General features: G+C 43.4%; 1 protein-coding gene across 8 annotated transcripts in view; it reads right to left on the minus strand.

Annotated features, from left to right (window-relative positions):
- FHOD3 (formin homology 2 domain containing 3) overlaps nucleotides 1–22,303 on the minus strand; it is a 488,002-nt gene that overhangs the window by 406,188 nt on the left and 59,511 nt on the right. For all 8 annotated transcript variants that reach the window (NM_001194349.3, XM_001106633.5, XM_077974668.1 and 5 more), the window contains 2 exon segments: nucleotides 1,387–1,451; nucleotides 18,609–18,715. In NM_001194349.3, the coding sequence (NP_001181278.2) occupies nucleotides 1,387–1,451; nucleotides 18,609–18,715 (172 nt within the window).

The raw sequence follows: 22,303 nt of genomic DNA on the forward strand, positions 1-22,303 counted from the left end.
ATTTGAGTATATACGGCAAAGGAGTTTCCTTAAAATCATTTGGATTTGGATTGAGCTCATTTTTGTACAAGTCTGCTTTCTGCCGCCTTACTATTCCTGGGAAAAACCAATTCATATTTATGTCCCAAATTTCTGGTAGTTATCAACTGTGTTTCAACAGTGTTCAGTACATGTTTTGTGCCTGGATTTGTTCTAGATCTGGGATGAGGGTAAGGGGGAAGTTTATCCAAAGTCGTGTCACAGACCTTTCCTTTAGATACACATGATTTATACATATGAAATTACTGGGAAAACATGAAGCGGGTAATAAAAAAGCCACTGATTTAATATATGTGCCCATATACATTGTACATTTACTCAGTGCTACAAGCAGTTGAGAAGCAGAATAGTCAATGTTGGCTGGAGGTCCTACGGGTCTTACTTTGTTTCCAACAAGATTACCAATACTCCTGACACCCTGACCTTTCAGTCCCTGAAGTCTGAGTCACCCACACAATTATTCTCTGGCTGCAGAGTCAGGCAAAGGTTGTTACCCAAGACACTTGCAACCTCACCACCCTCCACACCAAATGAAGTGAAATCACATGGATTTCCCTCCATCTCTAGCCCTGGGTCTCCCCATCCCTGGGTCTCCAATAGAGAAGCAGAGTAAAGGAGGGACCAGAAATAATTTCCTCCACTCCACCCATGAATACGTTTAGGGTGCAGACTAGGTCTCAACAGGATGATCTATGCTCTTTTGATTACAGGATTAAATGAAAACCACACCATATATTAAACAAAAGCAAAATTACTCAGATACTAAAAACTTCTAGGCATAAAGTGAAATTTAGTTCCTTTTTTTTTTTCCTTTTTATGACATTATATTCTTCCCGCAACTTGGCCCAATACAAGGAGGAAACTGGGCCTCCCGCAGCAAGCCATTCTGAACCACAAATACATTTGCTCGCTGAAGAGCATCTTGCCCTGTATCCGCATGTACCCTCATCGTGCACTGACCCAATATTTTCCTTTTAGTCATCTGATAACAACCTGGAGCCCCAGACTCCAATTCCCCACAGGCACTCCTCACAGAGCCACCAGGAGGCACCTGAAGAGCAGGTCAATGCACCAGAGGCTCACAATGGCACCGTCCCCAGAAGAACATCTCCCCCAGCACTGCCAAAAGGAACCTCACCAGCAAGCTGTCTTACCTCACGCTCCAGTCACTAACCAAACAGCAGAGGAAGCTGGAATGAATCACTGCTGGAAATTGTTTCACTAAAACTCTAAGAACTAATGATAGGGGCTAGTGCAAACATATAGAATAACAGTGAATCTTTATTTTATTCCCATAAGTCGCGTTTTTCATCATGCGTTTAGTTCCTGAGGGTAGATGTCACTCACCGATGCAGGCATGGACCCTCACGGACAGCTGCGTCCTTAGGATGATGCTGTGCTTCTTGCCCCGCCTAACGAGACAGGAGACAAAACAGGGGCATCAGAGGAGTCAGCAGAGACACCTCACGTGCTGTCAATCCACGTGAAGGTTCTACATACCCACCTAAGTGGGGATCCAGAGAAGCAGAGACCCACACTGAACAAGAATCTATCCTGAAATAATGTTGACATAGCAGGCCTTTCACAAAAATAAAATAAAGAAGTCTGACTTTGTTGGTTTGGCACATGCATCTCACTGCCAAGCTCCATCAACTCATTCCATCCACAGATTCTGCACATAGTCGTGCTTGACCATGTTGGGAAAATTTTAAAATCTGTGTCCATGAAGTAAAATTCCTGGAATGTAACAACACAGATCTGCTTGATCATTCTCATGGCTATTTTTACCTTTTGGTGGGGGTGGGGGCAGATATAGGAAAAGGGAACACATCATGGGGTAATCAGAACTGCTTTACTGTGTATCAATTCAAGACTGTTGGCTTTTCTCTTATACTTTTACAGGAAAATGGGAATCTACAAAAGAAGGCTTACAGAGTACCTATTATCAGAAATGCCAATTTACCCCACACCCCATCTCACCTCTGCGTCCTTCTCACTGCATTGAGGAAGAAAAAGGGCAGACCTCCCCAGTTCCACTCCCACTGGGGCCCATCCTGCTTTATGCAGAGAGGAACCAAAGCACAGAGCAGTTGGTAGAAGGAGATAAAGGGAAGAAAACATGAGTCCTGGCTACCCAGCAGGAACAAAGGCTTTGAGGTTTGGAGAAAGAGGAAAGCAGTGAACAAAGGAAAAGCAGAGCCAGCCAATAGCACGGCAGCAGGTAGTATGGCGGGGCTCTTGGAAGCGGGATTCCCTGTCCATCCTCACCTCTCCCCACCAGGGCTTAATGTATAACAGAATCTGGAAGTGCTTTCCTGCCTCCTGGTGTGTGGTTGTGTTGGAGAGAAGGGAACACAGATCTCACCAAGGCACGCTACTAATACTGTGATTATGAATTCACAGTAATGACTACATCAATTACATTTTTTATTCTTCTGACCAGGTAAGAGACAGAAGTATGGTTTAAACAATGGTTTGTTGATTCTGATATGATTTGGTTGTGTCTCCACCGAAATATCATCCTGAATTGTAGCTCCCATAATCCTCACAAGTCATGGGAAGTAATTGAATTATGGGGACATTCTCGTGATAGTGAATAACTCTCATGAGATCTGATGGTTTGATAGAGGGTAGTTCCCCTAAACACACTCTCTTGCCTGCCACCATGTAAGATGTGCCTTTGCTCCTCCTTCACCTTCCACCATAATTGTGAGGCCTCCCCAGCAATGAGGAACTGTGAGTCCAGTAAACCTCTTTTTCTTTAGAACTTACCCAGTCTCAAGTATGTCTTTATCAGCAGCATAAAGCTTTGGTCTGTATAGAACAGACTAATATAGATTCTTTTAAAGAAAAAAGGAAACCCAGCAGCATAATTGCAAAGCATGCAGTAGCCTCCAGCTGAGCAGCTGCTTCAGGTAGAGAGTCTGCATTCAGAGTCCCCTCAAAATTCAGTGAGCCCCTCCATTTTCCTTTGTTCATTTGTTTGTTTTACATTTTTTATATGCAAGGCGTTAGTCTCAAGAAGCTTGCAGCCAATACACAATGTCTACAGAAGACAAGTTCAAGATTCCTGTAAACACGGATATCTGCAAAAACATATTCTTCACAAAAAAACTCTCACTCTCAAAAACTCTGGTATGAACACTCCTCTAACTCTTCTGACCAGACCAGAAGAAAGTTTTGATTTAAGTGCACTGAATTGAATTATAGACAGCTTTTTGTTTAAATTGCCAAGAAAGGTTTTCTGGGGTAGCAGGGACAGCAGCCAGGAGCAGAAAATCAGGGAACCCCTGCCGGGAGATGGGCTCTAACTGTTAGAAACAGTAAATCCTAGTCTTCCAATCTCAAGGATTTTCCATAATCTGCATTACCAGCAGTTATAAGTCAATGGTAAATGTTAAATGAATAGCAGACAAAGGACATGCTATCGATGCCCACAGAGAGAAAAAGCATGAGTTGGCCAGGGAAGACATTTCAGAATGCCCCAAGTTCTGGAGAATTTCAGAAAGGGTCCATTCTGTATCTTCTTGTATCTTCAAACAATTGCAAAGTTGCACTTTGAGTAAGTGTGTTTCCCCACATAATTCTCTAGACCCACGGTGAGCATGTAGGGTGGTCACTCTGGGATTCCAGGCCCCTCAGTGAAAACTATGACTGCCAAGACACAGCAAGCCCACCATCTTTTCCAGGTGCTGAGAAACCAGGCAATTGGTTTGTTAAGCTAAACCCTAATGGAATTTAAGAAAGCATAGAAGAAAAAAAAAAGTCCTATTTTTTAGAAGTTTAATCACAATTCCTCCGCTTCAATATTCTACCTCCTACCTTATCTGCTGCTGTACACAAAATCCTATACATGAAGAAACCTGCATGGAACTGGGAGCCAACGATGGTGGAAGTAGGCTGAGGCAGGGAGGAGGCCCCAGATCTCAGGTTCAGAGAAAAGGAGGGGACCAGCTAAGGAAGAGGCAAGTGGGTGAAGAGTGTGGCCAGATTCAGCCAGGTTCACAGCAGGGCATCTGTGACCTCTCATCCTTCCCCATCCCTGCTTCCACCCACCTCTGATGTAGGTACTACTTCTGTGTCCATTTTGCAGATGAGGAAAACAAAGCTTGCAGAAATGGTGTAACTTGCATACGGGGCTGGTGGAAACAGAAGCAGGGCTGAAAGCACAGAATCTGACTCCACAGTCACCTGCACCATCTTGCCTTTCACTACACAACTGCCTCACTGTATAACCTTCTCTAAGGCTTACAAAGGATAAAAAGAGTCCCTGGGTTTTAGGGAACTGGTGTAACCTTAGTACTAAAACCTAACCAAAAAGACACACTGAAAATCTAAGATGCAAAAATCTAAGAAAACATTGGGAAATCAAATTACATCATATGTAAAAATAATACAACAGGACCATATAAGACTCATCCTAAGAGTTCAAGAATTAGAGCCCAATATAACAGTTTTACATATATATCACATATATATTATATAAACATAAATATGTAATTCTTCTTGACTTCTTAGGAAAAACCTTATTTGGTCTTGTTGTATTTTCACATATTGCGCTCTCTCTCTCTCTCTCTACATATATGTGTGTGTGTGTGTGTGTGTGTGTGTGTGTGTGTGTGTGTGTGTGTGTATTTAAATAAAATAAAACAAAGGACATCCACCATAAGGTACCTTTAAATTTGGTAGCTTCCCTCCACCACTATATTTTCTAATTAGTTAAAACTGACATATTGGAGAAAGTTTCATTTTTATGTATTTCTTTTACATATGGCCATTTCCCTGCTACCATTGATTCTAAAAATCTTTTTGCTAAGTCCTTTGGCTTCTTTTAGGGAAATAATCATATCTGTTTAAAGATAATCATTTTATCCCTGACTTTCCAGTAAATATACCCTTTTCTTCTTTTATGGCTAAAACTTTCAAAGGAAAATTAAAGAATCATAGGCATACTCCCTTCCCCACTATGGGACACTATGTCAGTTTGGGTTCAGAAATAATTGTAGTCGTTAACGTTTATGGAATGCTTATCATGTGCCAGATGAGGTTCTAAGTACTTAATACAGATTTAGTCTTCAGAAAATGTCTATAAGGTAGTGATATGGTTAGGCTTTGTGTCTCCACCCAAATCTCATCTTGACTTATAATCCCCAGGTGTGAGGGAGGGACCTGGTGGGAGGTGATTGGATCATGGGGGTGGTTTCCCCCATGCTGTTCTTGTGATAGTGAGTGAGTTCTCGTAAGATCGATGGTTTTATAACGGGCTCTTCCCACTTTGCTTTCTCACTCACTCTCACCTGCCACTATGTAAGATGTGCCTTTGCTTCTCCTTCACCTTCTGCCATGATTGTAAGTTTCCTGAGGCCTCCCCAGCCATGCAGAACAGTGAGTCAATTAAACCTCTTTCCTTTATAAATTACTCAATCTCGGGTACATCTTTATAGCAGTGTGAAAATGGACAAATACAGGTAGATAACATGACATTCTAAAGATAAGGAAATCGAGACCCAGAAAAGTTAAGCGATGGAGCTGAAGTCACAGAGTTAGAAAGAGACAGAGCTCAGACTCAACCCAGGCAGTCTGACCCTAGAGTCAGTGCCCCTATCACCTCCACAGAGCTGCCCCCAAGATGTGCACTCCTCTTATTCATTCCACTGATGCCAGTATCAGGGAGAAAAGGATGCTAAGCTGGTTACAATGAATTCACACTGACAGTCTCTCAAGATTTGTATCTTTGGACTATTATTTTCTTAACTCATACATGCATATGAGATGTATTCTATGAGATGCACAAAGTATATGGAGCTTTAAGACAGGAATATAGAAACCCCACCTGCATTTCCAGCCTGCTAGCCTGCCCTACAGATTTCAGATTTGCCAGTCCCCACAATTGCATGAGCCAATTCCTTAAAAATAAATATTTCGAGATAGATTACACAGATGATAGAGAGAGAATTGGTCCGTTTCACACTGCTCTAAAGAACTGCCTGAGACTGGCTAATTTACAAGGAAAGAGGTTCAATTGACTCACAGTTCCACATGGCTGGGGAGGCCTCAAGAAATTTACAATCATGGTGGAAGGTAAAGGGAAAGAAGCACCTTCTTCACAAGCTGGATGTGAAGAAAGAAAGCTGGAGGGGGTGCGGGGGGCAGGGGGACTGCCAAACACTTTTAAAGCATAAGCTTTCATGAGAATTCACTCACTATCATGAGAACAGCATGGGGGAAACTGCCCCATGAATCAATCACCTCCCACCAGGTCCCTCCCTCCACACGTGAGGATTACAATTTGAGATGAGGTTCAGTTGGGGACACAGAGCCAATTCATATGAGATAGGTAGATATTCTCTTGGTTCTGTATCTCTGGAGAACCCTAATACAAAATTTGATATCTGCCTTCATAGGGCTTCCACATTTCAAAGAGAGACTGTCAGTATGTATTCACCTTAGCCATCCTTTTCTCCCTGATACCAGCATTCTGGGTTAGTTTTACAGCTGCCACTCCTTTTGAGTCTGTGTTTTTGCAGCAAGATGAAGTGGAACGCACCAAGTACCCAGAATCCAGTGACCCAGAAGGCAAGGCGGCTCAGCTTGACCTTATTCTCCCCAGGGAGACTCAGATTCTTTTCCTATCAGCACAGCCACTGCCAGGGAAACATCACCAGCTTCTGAACAGCCACTCTTTAGAGCAGGCAGCCACAACCAATGGGCTGCTCACAACCAAGGCTAAGGCCAAGGCTACCCAAGTGCCAAGGGGACTATCTAAAATAGATAAGCAACTCAAGGAAACCCCTGTTGAGGCACACACACCAGGGACACGATGGTGCTACCGCTAAAAGAACTTTCTGAAACGTCCCGCCTTCTCAGAATACACAGATTTCTGCTACAATAATATCAGTGGCCTTGGGAAAAGTCTGGTTTAACCAACTAAGGCTCACAGAAACCTGTGTGTTTCAGTTCCGACCCTGTGTCTCGAGGGAGTCTTTTTACAAGAGTAACATATAAAGCCCTTTGTGACTACAAGAAGTGCTTACATTATTTTATTGAGTGGTATAGAACCAGAAGCTTGACGACTTTCTCTAGCAACCAACAGTGGAATCAATGTTCCCAAGTACTCCTCCACTTAAATTAGAAGAAATAAACTATAGTTTCAGTCAAGGATAGAAACAGATGTTTCACCATCTGGCAAAAGTAGGGACAAGGGCCCCCTCAACAGTTGCCCCAGGAGTAAAAAGCTCTTAGTAAGCTTTTGGGGCTGTGGGGCTCAAGTGGCACTCCATCTCAGGGATAAAGAGATGGAGGAGGATTTGAACCAGTCATCAGCTAGTAAAAGGACAGAGATAGCTAAGATTAACTTGCCCAGAAGCTCAAAGTTTAAGCAAGAGAGGCAGTTGCCACTACATTAATCTCCAGGTGTGTTCTGTTCTCCCCTGGCAGACTGTAGAGGTAGAAAAACAACGACTCTGAAGCCAGCTGTGTGATCTTGGGACAAGTTACTTCACTTCTCTGAGGCTTGGCTTTATTGTCTGTAAAATAAGATAATAATGTCTACCTTCTGAGGGTGTGATAATGCAATCAATCAATGCAAGTAACATGCTGTGGACATGGCTGGCACGTAATAAATGCTGAATAATGTTAAGTAATCCCCTTGTCGATATTACTGTTCTTTCAGCCACTTCCTCTCCCTCGTTCCATTTGTCTTAATATCTGGATACTCTCTCACTTTCTGTATGTCTCTTGCTTCATTTTTGTCTGCCTCTTCTCATTCCTCCCACCTCTCTTATCATTCCTTTTTCTTGTTCTCTCTTCACTGCCCATTCAAGAATTGACAATAATAATCCATTTGTTATTATTTGATGCGTTTTCCTGTTCTTCATTAAAGTTCCAGTGATGTAGCATTGTAATTTTCTCAAGGGACGATACTAATGTCTGTGCCTCCTGTGTATGCAACCCTGAGTGTGTCGGCCTCTGAGGAATGAGTCATCTACTTTAACCGGAAGGTGTGAGGAGTCCGAGACACACAGGGAATCCAGGTGGAAGCACGCTGGGCAACGCGTCCTATGAGCAAAATGTGAAGTTTGTGCCGTTGGGGAAAAGGGACCTACCAAAACAGGTCACCTCTCTAGACACCTTCTCAGAGAGGCCAGTCTGGTTCTCTCATCTTCGTTTCCTTCACCCTTGATTCAACAAGACATGAGGCAGACGGAATGAACTTTCTCAGTCCACTTCCACTAAGCTAGTGACCACTCATCACAGAAGCTTCTCCCCGCACCTAGCCGGGTCATCACCAGCTCAATGTCTCTCTTCCACAGTCATTCCCTGACACGTTTTTTATAAGCTTTAATGAGGTATAATGTAGGTACCATAAAACCCACCTGTTTTATGGATATAATTCACTGATTATTAGTATCTTCGTGGAGTCTTAAAGTCATTACAATCTAACTTTAACTTTTTCATCAATGCAAAAACAACCCCAAACCCTCTTACCCATCTGCAATCACTCCCTGTCCCCACACTCAGCAAGAGGCAACCACCAGTCTACTCTGTCTCTCTAGAGATGTGTCTTTTCTGTCAATCTCATACACATGAAATTCAACAGTATGTCACCTTTTTGTGTCTGGCTTATTTCACATGGCCTAATGTCTCCAAAGTCATCAGATATCAGATATATGATTTACAAACATTTTCTCCCATTCTGTGGCTTGTGTTTTCACTTTACCAATTATCTCTTTTGCGGGTGCAAAAGGCTTTAATTCTGATGAAGTCCAAACTTGTTTTTTTTCTCGTCACTTACACTTTTGTCATATCTAAGACATGGAAAGCACATGTGGCAGGAACCATGACTTTGCCTAACCCAGTCATGGAGACTTGCTTCTGTTTTCCTCTGGGAGTTTGTTTTGGCTCTTACATTTAGGACTATGGTCTGTTTTTAGTTCATCTTTGTGTCTGGTATGAGGTCCTTGACATCCTGATTAGCTCATTCTCTTGTCTTCCACCCTCATGTACCCTGTGATGGGACAGAGCCCTTGTTCAAGCTGTTCACAGATTTCAGCTCCTGGGAAATCCTGCTTTCCCTTCTGCTTCTCCCTCTTCAGGACACCCTAAATCTCCTGCTCACCACTCCCAGCCTTGCCTTGCCCCTCTCACAACTTGCCTTTGTGGCACAGTGTACTCAACTGCCCATTCTTTGAAATGTCATCTCTCCTTGCAGAGGCAGATGCTGCTGGTTACCCACTCAATGCCTATTTCCCTTTCTGCCTTATAATGGGAATCCAATTGTGTTTGGAGTGACAATGTATATTCCACAATGTGGCACAGTTCTCATCGTTGAACTATAGGTGGAAGTCGCTGGTGGAGCTTCTGGAAAGCTCTTTAAAAGCAGTACACCCAGCCAGCACCAACACTACTCTTCACTCTTCTCACCTAAGGCAGGGACCATCAGCTGTCACCTAATATTCACAGTGATAGCAGAGGAAGGTTAGCTGGATACAGCCCACAATTCATACTGTGCCCTTGAGCCTCTGGCCAAAATCATGTGAGTGAAAGCCATGTGCACACAGAAATGGGCATACACTCCCTTCGTCCCTTTCCTTCTTTCTAGGGGCTGAGATGCAGATGAGATGGTAAGAGTGGAAGCAGCCACCTGGACCCGGAGATGGAATCCTTGCTCTGAGGATGCTATAGCTATTTCACTCTTCCAAAGAGGATTGCCTATATTTGGAATCTTATACAAGAAAAAAACTTTTATTTAAACTGCCATATTGGGGGATTTCTTGGTTGCAACAGAGAACACTGCATCCTAACCAATACGTGCCTCCCTGTCTTGATATGACAAGGGTGTGGGGCGGCTGCTTTGTAACTATGATGAAACATGAAAGACAAAAGCCAGATCCTAAGGATGGTAGGGCAAAAAGATAAAACAAGCCCAGGTTCCTAAGAATGTCATGGAATCAACATATTGTCCTTGAAACTGTATGATTATCCACTGATTTTCTTAGAGTGGCTTTTGTTTTATAGAAAAATTTCATAGAAAGTAGAGAATGTTCCCCTATATCCACACTGCCCCTCCCCACCCACCTGTTTCTCCTATTAACATCTTGCATTAGTGTGCAAGATGTTAATCTGTTACAACAGATTAACTGATATTGAACATTATTAACAAGTCCGTAGTTTAACTTTATAATTCACTGTGTTGAACAGTTCTATGGGTTTTCACAAACACATAACGTTCTGGATCCAACATTACCACAACATACAGAGCGTTGACACTGCCCTAAAGATCCCCTGTGCTCCACCTGTTCATCCCTCCCTACCCATCTCCCAACCTCAACTCCCACCCCTGGCAACAGGATCTTTTCACTGTCACCATAGCTTTTTGCCTTTCTTGGAATGTCATATAGTTGGACTCACAGTATGTAGCTTTTTCAGACTGGTTTAACTTCACAATGTGCATTTAAGGTTCCCCCATGTCTTTTCTAGCTTGATTGCTCATTTCTTTTTATTGCTAAATAAAAACTACTTCATGGAATGGACAAATACTATGGTGTGTTTACCCATTCAACTACAGAAGGACATCTTGTTTCCGAATTTTGGCAATTATGAATAAAGCTGCTGCAAAAATGTGTGCAGGCTTTGGCATGGACATAAGTTTTCAACTCATTTGGGTAAATACCCAGAAGCATGATTGCCAAATTGTATGGTAAGCCTATGTTTAGCTTTGTAAGAAACTACCAGACTGTCTTCCAAAGTGGCTGTGTCATTTTGCATTCCCACCAGCAATGAATGAGAGTTCCTGTTGCTCCACATCTTTGCCAGCATTTGGTGGTATCAGTGTTTTCTTTAGTTTAGCCATTCTAAGGGGTATAGTGATATCTCATTTTTTTAATTTACATTTTACATTATATTGACATGTCATGTTGGATCTTTCTATATGCTTATTTACCATCTGAATGTCTTCTTTAGTGACATATCTGTTCAGATCTTTTGCCCATTTTTTAATCAGGTTGTTTTCTTATTAAGTTTTAAGAGTGCTTTGTATATTTTGGATACATGTACTCCATCAGATACATTTTGCAAATATTTTCTCCCAGTCTGTGGCTTGTCTTTTCATTGTCTTAATATCCACTTTTTTTCATGATAAAAAATATAGTCAAAAATTTTAAGCCACTGTTATCTGGGTTCTTTGTCACATGTGGCTAAACCTGAGTCTCTTACTGATGTACAACACCTGGGTTATGGTTTCAATGGATCATCTAGGTACTGACACCTGGGTGACTACTAACTTTCTAGTCCCTACAGCCAGGGCCTGGTCCTCTCCTCACCTGCATCCTATGGCTGGCCCTCCGGGACAAGACCTCCAGACTCTGTAGCTCCCTCCAAGGAAGCACCCCCAGCCTCTCCAGTACTCCAGCCTTCTCACCTGGGTCCCCAGCCAACATTTCTCACTAGCCATCCCACACCTTGTGTGTGGCTTGCCATAACCTCAGACTAACAGGTATAAACCCCCTTCCCCTTTTCAAAATTGCCTCCACTCTATCATCTATTTCCCTAACTAGTCCACCATTCTGTGCACTATTCCCCTAATGACACACGTCCATTCCACTCTCCTGTCCCGCTCTACACGAGCTGGCACCATGGCTCCAGATTCCCAGCCCCCTCCCTCCCCAACCCTGGGTGAAGCCCCAATTCACTCACCTCCCTTGGCTACCAGGTTTAGGTTAATTAGGCCACTCCCTGCTTGTCCCCAAAGGGGGTTACATCTGACCAAGGCCTCCCACTCCAAGTTCTTCCCACTCACCCCCACCCATAGCCCCCTTATTACTTAAGGAGTTCTGTGGGGGGCTCTCTTTGCAGGTCATTTTTCTTCTGACTCCAACCCACACACCTACCTGATACCATCTTTGCCCTCATACATCCTGGCATTTAAAGGCATTTAGAACCTTTGATTTCAGTGTCCATTCAGCATGGGAGTTACTTCATTCTTGCCTGACTTACTGCAGCCTTTTCAGGAATGCCGTCTTCCTCACGCAGTGGTTCTCAACTTTGACTGCACACTGAAATCACCTGGGAGATTTGAAAATCACCTCTGCCTGGGCCCAGCCCTGAGTTCTGCTTTCATGAGCCTGAGGCTGGGCGTGGCAGGGAAGGTTCTAAAGTTCTTCAGGGGGTGGGAATATTCCCTAAGACTGACAGCCTATGCTGCAAGTTCCCAAACAAATATCCAACAATCTGGACACCTTTTCTTTTTCTTTTTCTTTTTTTTTATTGAGACGGAGTCTTGCTCTGTCACCCAGGCTGGAGTACAGTTGCGTGATCTAGGCTCACTGCAACCTCCACCTCCCAGGTTCAAGCAATTCTCCTGCCTCAGTCCTGCTGGGACTACAGGTGCGTGCCACCACGCCCTGCTAATTTTTTGTATTTTTAGTAGAGACGGGGTTTCCCCATGTTGGCCAGGCTGGTCTCGAACTCCTAACCTCAAGTGATCCACCCACCTTGGCCTCCCAAAGTGCTGGGATTACAGGCATGAGCCACCGTGCCTGGCCTGGACAGCTTTTTTAAAAAAGGCAAGATTCTGAACCTCACTCCAAACCTTCTGAAGCCACAACCTAGAGATCAGCAGTTCTGGCACCTGGAGCTGGTATGCAGAGCCTCTGGGCTACCCACGCAACCCAGCTGAACTCACCCCTAATGGTTCCTTTGGTTTTAAAGGGCCAGTTTTCTCCCCCACTGAGAGCAGGGGCAGAACTTGATGGCCTGCACTTTGAGCCTTGCATAGCACTATGAAGACAGGAGCTCCTTCAAACCTGTCACTGATTAGCCAAAAGGCTTCAGCCAACACACCTGCACCCTCTGCTCAGGATAACTACCCTAAGAGGGAAAAAAAAATCAGGGAATGTCTACCTTTCTTCCCTTCCACACCCTCACCAGAATCTCTCTCTTAACATAGGGGTTTTGTTGGTTGCTTGTTTCGGTTTGGTTTTTTAGGTTCAGTAGATTTTTAGACTTATGTTCAAAGTCTATTCCATGATTTCCCATTCCCCCCGTCTAAAATGCAGAGGAAACTTGGACAAATGTGTGAATGGGTGAGGTTAACTTTTGTATTATACCATAAGAAGAAGAAACTGTTTTTTATTCCTTCAAATCTGATATTTTGAGACGCAAAGACCTCTTTGAGAATCTGATGAAGACTTTGAAATACCTCCCCACCAAAATCCCACAAACCCACAAATTGTACAGAAACCTCAGAGGTTCATGAGCCTCAGGGCCCATGATCTGCAGGCTGAGAAGTCAGGTGTCCAAGAATAAAAGCAGAGCCAGTCCCAGATCCCTGGGTTCCCCTAAACAGGTTGGTCACAAAGCTGATGGGACCCATGTACCCCTGCAGATGGGCCTCTGCACGGCCCTTCTTACCCTTTCCCAGACGCACATCCAGCCATGATTTCTAAGCCACCAACCTCACATAGACACATGGGCCCAGGGTGGGAGGACTACCAGCCCCCTTGGCAAATGAGAGAAAGTGAACAGCATGACACAGCCAGTAAGCACCAGCCATCTTCACAGCCAACCCCGTGGCACAGGCCTGAAGGGAGTCATGCTGAGGAAAAGGTGAGCGCCCCAAGTTACCCGAAGTTAGGAGCACCTGTGAATGTGTATGCCATGTCCAGCCACCACACTGGTCCTCATGATGTCCCTGAAACATTGTGGTTCTCAGGTCCACTCTTGGGTCAAGTCACACTCCCACCTGCTGCACCTTCCAAATACCCAAAGCCACTATCTCCTCCAGGGCTTGCCTAAAAGCCCACCTTCTCCATGACAGTGCCCTGTGGACCCGGGCTGGCACTGGTTTCCTTTCAGAGACACGGAGGGTCGCAACAGGCAAAAGAGTGGAGGTTCCGGCCCAGCTCAGCCCTGTGGGCAAACCTCCATCGAGGTCTCTTAACTAAAAGTGGAGATCTCAGGGCACCTGACCTGCATAGAATCCACTGGGTCTAAATTCCAGTGGTTCCCATTTCAATGTGTCATCTTCCCAGAACTGGACTGTAATTATAACAGAGGCTAACAGTTTTGAGTGTGTATTATGTATCAAGAAATAGTTAATGTTTTAGATACATTATCATATTTTACTTCAAAACAACCCAAAGAGGCAGTATTGATAATATTGCCCCGAATTATAAGGAAACTGAGGTTCAGAGAGGTGAAGTTACATCCCCAAGGTCAAACAGCCATGAGACTAACCGTAAAGCCTGTGTCCCTAACCATTAAGCTACACTGCTCTCCTCAGGTGCCAGAGACCCCATCAGGACCCCTCTTCATACAGAAAGGGAAATGGGATTGGGCCATATTTTCCTTATTCTGTAAATAAATGTTATAAGTGTCCTCATTTTATAAACTCCTGTCAGAGGTAAAGTGGCTTGCCCAAGGCCACACAATGACAATGTCAGGAAAAATAACCTGGAGACTGCAGGCTTCTGTGTCTGCTGCACCATGTCATGCTTGCTAATTTCCCTGGCCTCAGAAGGTGATGAACAGTGAACAGACCTGGTTCTATTTTGTTAGCATAATAATTGCTTTGTCCTTCCACTTTTGAAGGTCTTTCGCCTATTCTCTGACTAGCTAGAGCCTGAGTGATAATTCTAAACAAGTTAATCTTGGCATAGAAGTGCAGGGTAATGGACAAGAACAAAGAAGCAAAATCCTCCAGCAAGGAAACTCAGAACACATGATATGAAAAAATCACAATTTTCACACACACTCATACATCTTCAGTAGATGGCCACAATATTAGCAGACATTTTGCTATAACTGACACAAATAAATCAAGAGAAAAAAATGGTATTTGCCATTTTCATACCTCCAAAGGGCAAATCTTAACTGGGAAGCAATTATATTTTAACTCCCACTCATGGGAGACACACAGACTTTGTCAAATGCCACACATCTAGGAGAGGACCTAAAAGGTCTATTTCAAAGATACAAAACCTCTCTCTGGGGTGATCTGGGGGCACACTTGCCAAACGCGTAGCTACGCATGCCTATAATTCCAACTCTTTGAGAGGCTAAGACAGGAGGATTGTTTTGAGTCCAGGAGCTCCAGACCAGCCTGGGCAACATAGGGAGACCCCGTCTCTACAAAAAAATACAAAAATAAGCCAGAGCAGGAGAATCGTTTGAGCCTGGCAGATGGAGGCTGCAGTGAGCTGTGATTGCACCACTGCACTCCAGCCTGGGTGACAAAGAAAGACCCTATCAAAAATAATTAAAAATTTAAATTTTTCTAAACAAATTTTACATGTGTAACTATCCAATATCTTTTGGGCTACCTTCCTCTCTTTGCAGTTTCCCAAGTCTTGAGTCCCACCTTCTCATCTTGCCATAACACATTTTCCCAGCAACCCTAGCTACTAGAGTACAGAAATGGGATTCAACCTCTACCTATTCAATGGACTCATGGCCAAGTGATGATTCAGAGGGAACAAAGTGAGAATACAACCACCAGGATCTACTCTGGGGAGCTTACAGCAGGATGCCCTGGCTCTTTAGGAACAGCTGTGGAGGAACTGCCAGCATCTGGAGACAGGTGTTGCCCAGGCAAACTGTAGCGTCAGTGATGGATAACGGCAGCAAAGCTGTTTCAACTGGAGACAGTGTTTTAGACCAGGACCAATTGTTCTTGCAGGAACCAATCTCATGCCACCAAAGGCGCAAATGTACATGCTGCATAGAACCTAAAGGACCTTTGCCCAGAAGCCCCTGGGATGGCAGAAGAGCATAGTCTTGGGAATTGGTCATACCTGTGTTCAAACTTGGCTTTGCCACCCCGGACATGTAATTTAACTCCTGACCCTTGGTTGTCTCAGATGAAAAACTGAGACAATAAAATCCAATTACTTGACTAGTATGATAATTAATTATTAAAGAGCCTGTGAATAGGGAGCCTAATATAGTATCTGGCATAGTAGCTGATCCAAAAATATTATTCTTCTCCCACACCCTTTATTCTTATTGCTTTTATCAATACATTAGCACTTTTTTTCTCAGCTGCCATCTCCAAATCATTCAAGTTTTGATAAAAAAGAAGAAAACAAAAATGAGGACAAGGTCATCAAGCATAACACCACTAGAGACATTTTTCAAGCTGACAATGATCTATTCATAATATTCCTGGGGTCTGTTTGATCAATGAGCCATGAAGTCATTCAATTAGACTATCATCTAGCCTGCATTCTGACAACCTATATGAAAGGATGTCACTGTCAAATACTTGATAAAAACTATTGCAATGGAACTTCCCCAAGTCTATCAGCCTAATAGTGTTAATTTTAAATATAGCAGTAAGTAGAATCTGGTGTGCCTTAAGATACCCCTCTCATATGCCCAGCCTATAGTGGTTTCCAGGATCCTTTCTCACATACTATTGGTGTGCCCCTTACTACTACCACTCTGGAGACAAGAAGGGCATCCTCAGAGCACCTTGCTGAATCCTAACAAGGACCTCGGTCTTTTTGGTGCATGTGGCCATGCTCTTCAGGAATCCATTCTGGCAATGGGCCATTCACCTGGCCACCAGTATTTGCTAAGTGCCTGAAACATGCTGAGAAAATGCCAAGTACTGGACATTCAGACAGGCATGGTTCTGGCCTAGTGGAGTGTTAGCAGCAGAGAAGAGGGGCAACTAGCAGCATAATCAATGATCATAAATTGTGAAGGGTGTTAAAACAGGGAAACCCAGGAAGCCATCAGTACATACTAAAGTCAAATAGCTACATGAAACTAAGAAGGTTCCAATTTTTCTCCATTAATTGAGCTATTTGTGAAAAATGAGAACTCCCAGATAGTATCCAGTGGACCATAATTTTAACTCAGGCAAAATGGTTTCAAACAACTTTTGAGGGCTCCTGGACAACAGATTAAGATAGCTGAGCATTATTTGGAAAGTATCAGGGAACCTCTTAAGTTTCCTGAAGAGGAGGGTGATGAAATCAGAGATATACTTGGTTCGAGATGGACAAGAAGTAGGCTGGGCATGGTGACTCACACCTGTAATCTCAGCACTTAGGGAGGCTGAGGGTGAATTGCTTGAGTTCAGGAGTTCGAGACCAGCCTGGGCAACATGACAAAACCCCATCTCTACCAAAACATACAAAAATTAGCCAGGTGTGGTGGCGCGTGCCTGTAGTCCCAGCTACTCGGGAGGCTGAGGCAGAAGAATCACTGGAACCTGGGAGGTAGAGGTTGCAGTAAGCCGAGATCACACCACTGCACTCCAGCCTGGGTGACACAACGAGATTTCATCTCAAAAATAACATACACATACACACACACACACACACATACATATATATATATAATTAGCTGGGCACAGTGGCACGTGTCTGCAGTCCCAGCTACTTAAGAGGCTGCAGTGAGCTGAGATCATGCCACTGCACTCCAACCTGGGCAGCTGGAGTGAGACCCTGTCTCAAAAAATAAATAAATAAATAAAAATAAGAAGGAGAAAGGTGGGGTCCTATCAGAGGCTATTTTTGTAATCTAAGAATGGCTACTTATATGGGTATATGCCTAGAGAGGTTTCACTTTCTGTGCACATCTCTGATGTTTTTATGAGCATATTGCTTTATTTGGACTCAGAGTATTTCTTTATTCAGCAAAAGTATTAAGCAATTCTAGGTATGGGCAAAAAGTAAGTTGACATTAACATAATTAATTATTTTTTCCACAGTAATGAGTTTAAAAGATGACACCATATAAAACTATCTTCTACAGCATCTGCTAAGAAAATATCCAGTAAATTATCATTGAGTACAATATCTAAAATAGTTGTGAATCCACTAAAATCTGGAAAATATCTATTTATTTATTCATTTTTAGAGATAAGGTCTTGCCCTTTTATCCAAGCTGGAGTGCAGTGGCACAATTATGACTCACTGCAGCCTCAGCCTCCCAGGCTCAAGCGATCCTCCCACCTCAGCCTCCCGAGTAGCTGGGACTACAGGTGTGAGCCACCACCGCTGGCTGGAAAATATCTATTTAATTGTGATATATGATTTTAAAATAACTTAGAATATAAATACCATGTGCTTGAAAATCTGGAAAATATCTATTTATTTATTCATTTTTAGAGATAAGGTCTTGCCCTTTTATCCAAGCTGGAGTGCAGTGGCACAATTATGACTCACTGCAGCCTCGGCCTCCCAGGCTCAAGCGATCCTACCACCTCAGCCTCCCGAGTAGCTGGGACTACAGGTGTGAGCCACCACCGCTGGCTGGAAAATATCTATTTAATTGTGATATATGATTTTAAAATAACTTAGAATATAAATACCATGTGCTTGATTACCACAAATGTTCCTAGGAAAGGCTACTCCCAAGCACCCATCAAGAAAAGTTACTCAAAATGGAAACGGGTCTGCAGTCACCACTGATGAGTCACTTGCATCTCCCTCGTGTGTGATTGAGAATTAAGAGAAGGTCAAAGCCATGGTAGTTCCTCCTAAATATTTTAAGGCCTCAATGTACCCCCATTTCCTGGTAGGTGAGGACCAGTCAGCAGGGTCAACAGTTGCTCTTACCCAGCGTCATCCTGGAAGCCTTCCAACTCATCCCGCTGCTCTGCCAGGGTGGCCTCCAAATCCAGGTAGGCGCCATTGTGAGACAGCTGCAGAGTACAGTCATCCAGCTGCAAGAGAAAGAGCCTGTTATACCCAACCTGCTCCTCAGATGGGGACTACATACGGAGAAATCACATCATATTGCCCTCTTGTGTTTTGTAAAATCAAGCAATATTCTGAAATGTGGATCATAACTTGAAAAGCTAATATGTTAGTGCAAATAGATTGGGAACGATCTGAGTACCGAGTGGATAGATGAGGCATCTCTTAACAGAGTGACATCGACAGTATCCCCTGGGCCCTAGGCCACTGAAGAAGCCCTTTTGGTCCTGGGCCAGCACCTTTTTCCACTCTCAGGGGCCCAGATGAGACCTGGCATTTCAAGAGAGGAAACTGAGATCACAACGCTGATGTGACCATGGATTGAGTCACAGAACTTAAAAGGCAAATTTGGTGGGGAAAATGTGCTGTTTCCTTTGATTCAGTGACGAGTCTGCTTATTCAGATTCTATGGTCGTACTCTGCACATTACAAATAATGTTGCTCAATAAAGTATTTTTACAATTGAACTGAAACATCCTCCAACTGAATGGCAATATACCCAAATTACAACATAGCACACAGGAAATTAAGTCTCTTTGTTACTAATCTCATTTTTTTAATTTTTTTTTTTTTTTTTTTTTTTTTTTTTTTTTTTTTGAGAGGGAGTCTCGCTCTGTCACCCAGGCTGGAGTGCAGTGGCTCGATCTCAGCTCACTGCAACCTCCACCTCCCGGGTTCAAGTGATTCTCCTGCCTCAGCCTCCCAAGTAGCTGGGATTATAGGCACACGCACAGATCTCATTTTTTAAAATTTTTATTTTTTGTTTTTTGGCGACAGAGTCTCACTCTGTCACCCAGGCTGGAGTGCAATGGCATGATCTCGGCTCACTGCAACCTCTGCCTCCCTAGTTCAAGCAATTCTTCTGCCTCAGTCTCCCAAGTAGCTGGGATGACAGGCACCCACCACCATGCCCCCCTAATTTTTTGTATTTTTAGTAGAGACGGGCTTTTGCCATGTTGACCAGCCTGGTCTTGACATCAGGTGATCCACCCACCTTGGCCTCCCAAAGTGCTGGGATTACAGGCGTGAGCCACCACACCCAGCCAAACATTTTGTTTTACAAACATTTATATGTTGTTCATTATATTCTGGGCACTGTTCTAAACATTTGTACATGGAAAGTTGATTCTCTCACAAACTCTATACGTTCTACTATTTTCCTCATTTTACAGAGGAGGACCCTGAGGCACAGAGAGAGGCTACGTTACTTGCCCAATTCACTATCTAGTAAATGGTGAAGATGGAATTTGGATACCAGCAGTTTGATTTGAGGACACAGTCTCAACCACTACACTCTGCATCCTCTCTATAGCCCAAGACCACAAAGAACTTGAAAATTTTGTCATGGTGCAAAATTGACCGAGCAAATGTGTTTACCAACGCCATTCCCTTTTCTCCCCAGGCACACAGCCTTGCCTTAGAGTTGGGCTCTGGCTGCATAACTGAGTATTGATGAACAGAATGTGGGTGAAAGTGAAAAGAAGGCCCCCAACAAGCTTGGCCATAACACCTCTGCACAACTGTCCACTTTTCTTTTCTTGCCTATGGCCAGATGCAGAGGAGCCAGAGGAGACTTTGAAACCTAGAAAACAACAGAGCCCCAAATGTAAGGAGTTTGGGTTCCTGAGTCACTGCATGGAAGAGAGCACTTTGCTGCCCAGATCCACTGACCCATCCTGGACTGTGACAGGATCAAGAAACGTGCTTTGCTGTGCTAACTCATTAAGGTTTTGTGGTTGCTACAGGTAGCAGTTAGCGTTATATTACATATAGAATGATTACTCTTAAAAATAGAGGAAAATAATTTTACCAAAGAAGATTGAGATTAATTACAAGGAAATCTAAACTCATACCCTCATGCTTGATTTATTGAGCTATAAGAGTGACTCAATTCATCTTCTTGCTGAGTTAGGCTATTATTCCAAAATGACAGCTTGGAGAAAAGTGGACACAAATATGTGGTTACTTTAAATCATCTAGATAAATGCTTGATAATCTGCTATAAGTGAGATTTCAAATAAGGGATTAGTTTTTGGTTTTAATAGGAAAGTTTGGTGTTATCCTCAATAAGAGAAATGCAAACTGTCATCTTGTTTAGAAGGAGCATCTATAACAGGCTGTTAATTATTGTTAGAAACCCCGCAGTTCCTTGTTTCTGGTTATCCGCAACAGAATGAAAGGAATTTCTTCTTTATTACTTGTGAGAAATACCTAGTTAAGTCATTTGAAGGGGTTAATCCTATTTGATTCACTTGTTTTATTTCTCTAATAGCAGACTGTATCTCATAATTACTAAAGGCTTGCTGGTGAATTTCAGCGTTCTTGAGCAGCATCTTACAGATGGGTCATCTGATTTGAGAAGGCATTTAATACAAACTGGCCAACCTCTGTACTGTAGTGTCAAAGGTGTGCCCAGGGTTTTGGGGAAACACGCAGGAGCTGCCTCCCCTACTCTGTGGAAGCAGCAGGCAGGAAGAGTTTCCTGCAGAAGGTGTCTCCTGAGCCAACGATCACCAGTGGACTGAAATCAGACTTTATCATTCCAGGTGGAAAATTCCAGTGGAAATTGGACCTGTTGACACGTACAGTGAACCATGTGTCTAGCTGTAATCACTGGCAGCTCATTCTTGCTTTAATTTCTACTGCTGTTATTAACTAAGAAAGCTGATTTAGTGTGTTCAGCTGATGGTATCAACACATTGCTTATTTTTAATCCCACATATAATCAACAGACTGAAAGATGGAATGATGAAAGCTCTTAAGCCATCACAATGTCCTTTTCCTCAACCTGTGGAAACATATGAGCTTAAAGAGAGAAGCATTGAGATAAAGAGTTTCTGCTTCTCCTCAAGGAGGTCTGAGTCATTCTGAGCCTGTGGTCCACACTCAGCCAGAGGGAGAGAACCAAGAGCAAGAAGAAGTGCTGTCTGGAGAGAAGCCAAGCATATGCATGAATGTGGCATAAATACTCCCACCAGAGCCTGTTTCAAGCTACCAATGCACAGTCGCCGAGTATGGGGTTAGAAAGAGGTGTGCAGAAGTTCACAGTATACAGAATTTCTACCACACAGATCTGTAAGATCTAAATAACCAGGAGAGCAGAGGTAGCAGAATGGAGTAAAATAATTAGGAAGTGAAACACTTGGAATGTCTATAACCTTTGTTTTTAATATAATGTGCTCAATTGTGAGTTTCTATAATTCTTATTTAAAATTTCTTTTATTTTTATTTATTATTATCATTGGTTTTTTGTAGGGGGGATCTCACTGTTGCTCAGGCTGGTCTTGAACTCCTGGCATCAAGCAATCCTCCCACCCCGGCCTCCTAAAGTGTTAAGATTAAAGATGTGGCGGGGTGCGGTGGCTCATGCCCGTAATCCCAGCACTTTGGGAGGCCCAGGTGGGTGGATCACAAGGACAGGAGATCAAGACCATCCCGGCTAACACAGTGAAACCCTGTCTCTACTAAAAATACAAAAAAATTAGCCAGGCGTGGTGGCGGGCGCCTGTAGTCCCAGCTACTCAGGAGGCTGAGGCAGGAGAATGGCATGAACC

This window comes from Macaca mulatta, chromosome 18 (genome assembly GCF_049350105.2).
Source record: "Macaca mulatta isolate MMU2019108-1 chromosome 18, T2T-MMU8v2.0, whole genome shotgun sequence".
NCBI classification, from domain to species: Eukaryota; Metazoa; Chordata; class Mammalia; order Primates; family Cercopithecidae; genus Macaca; species Macaca mulatta.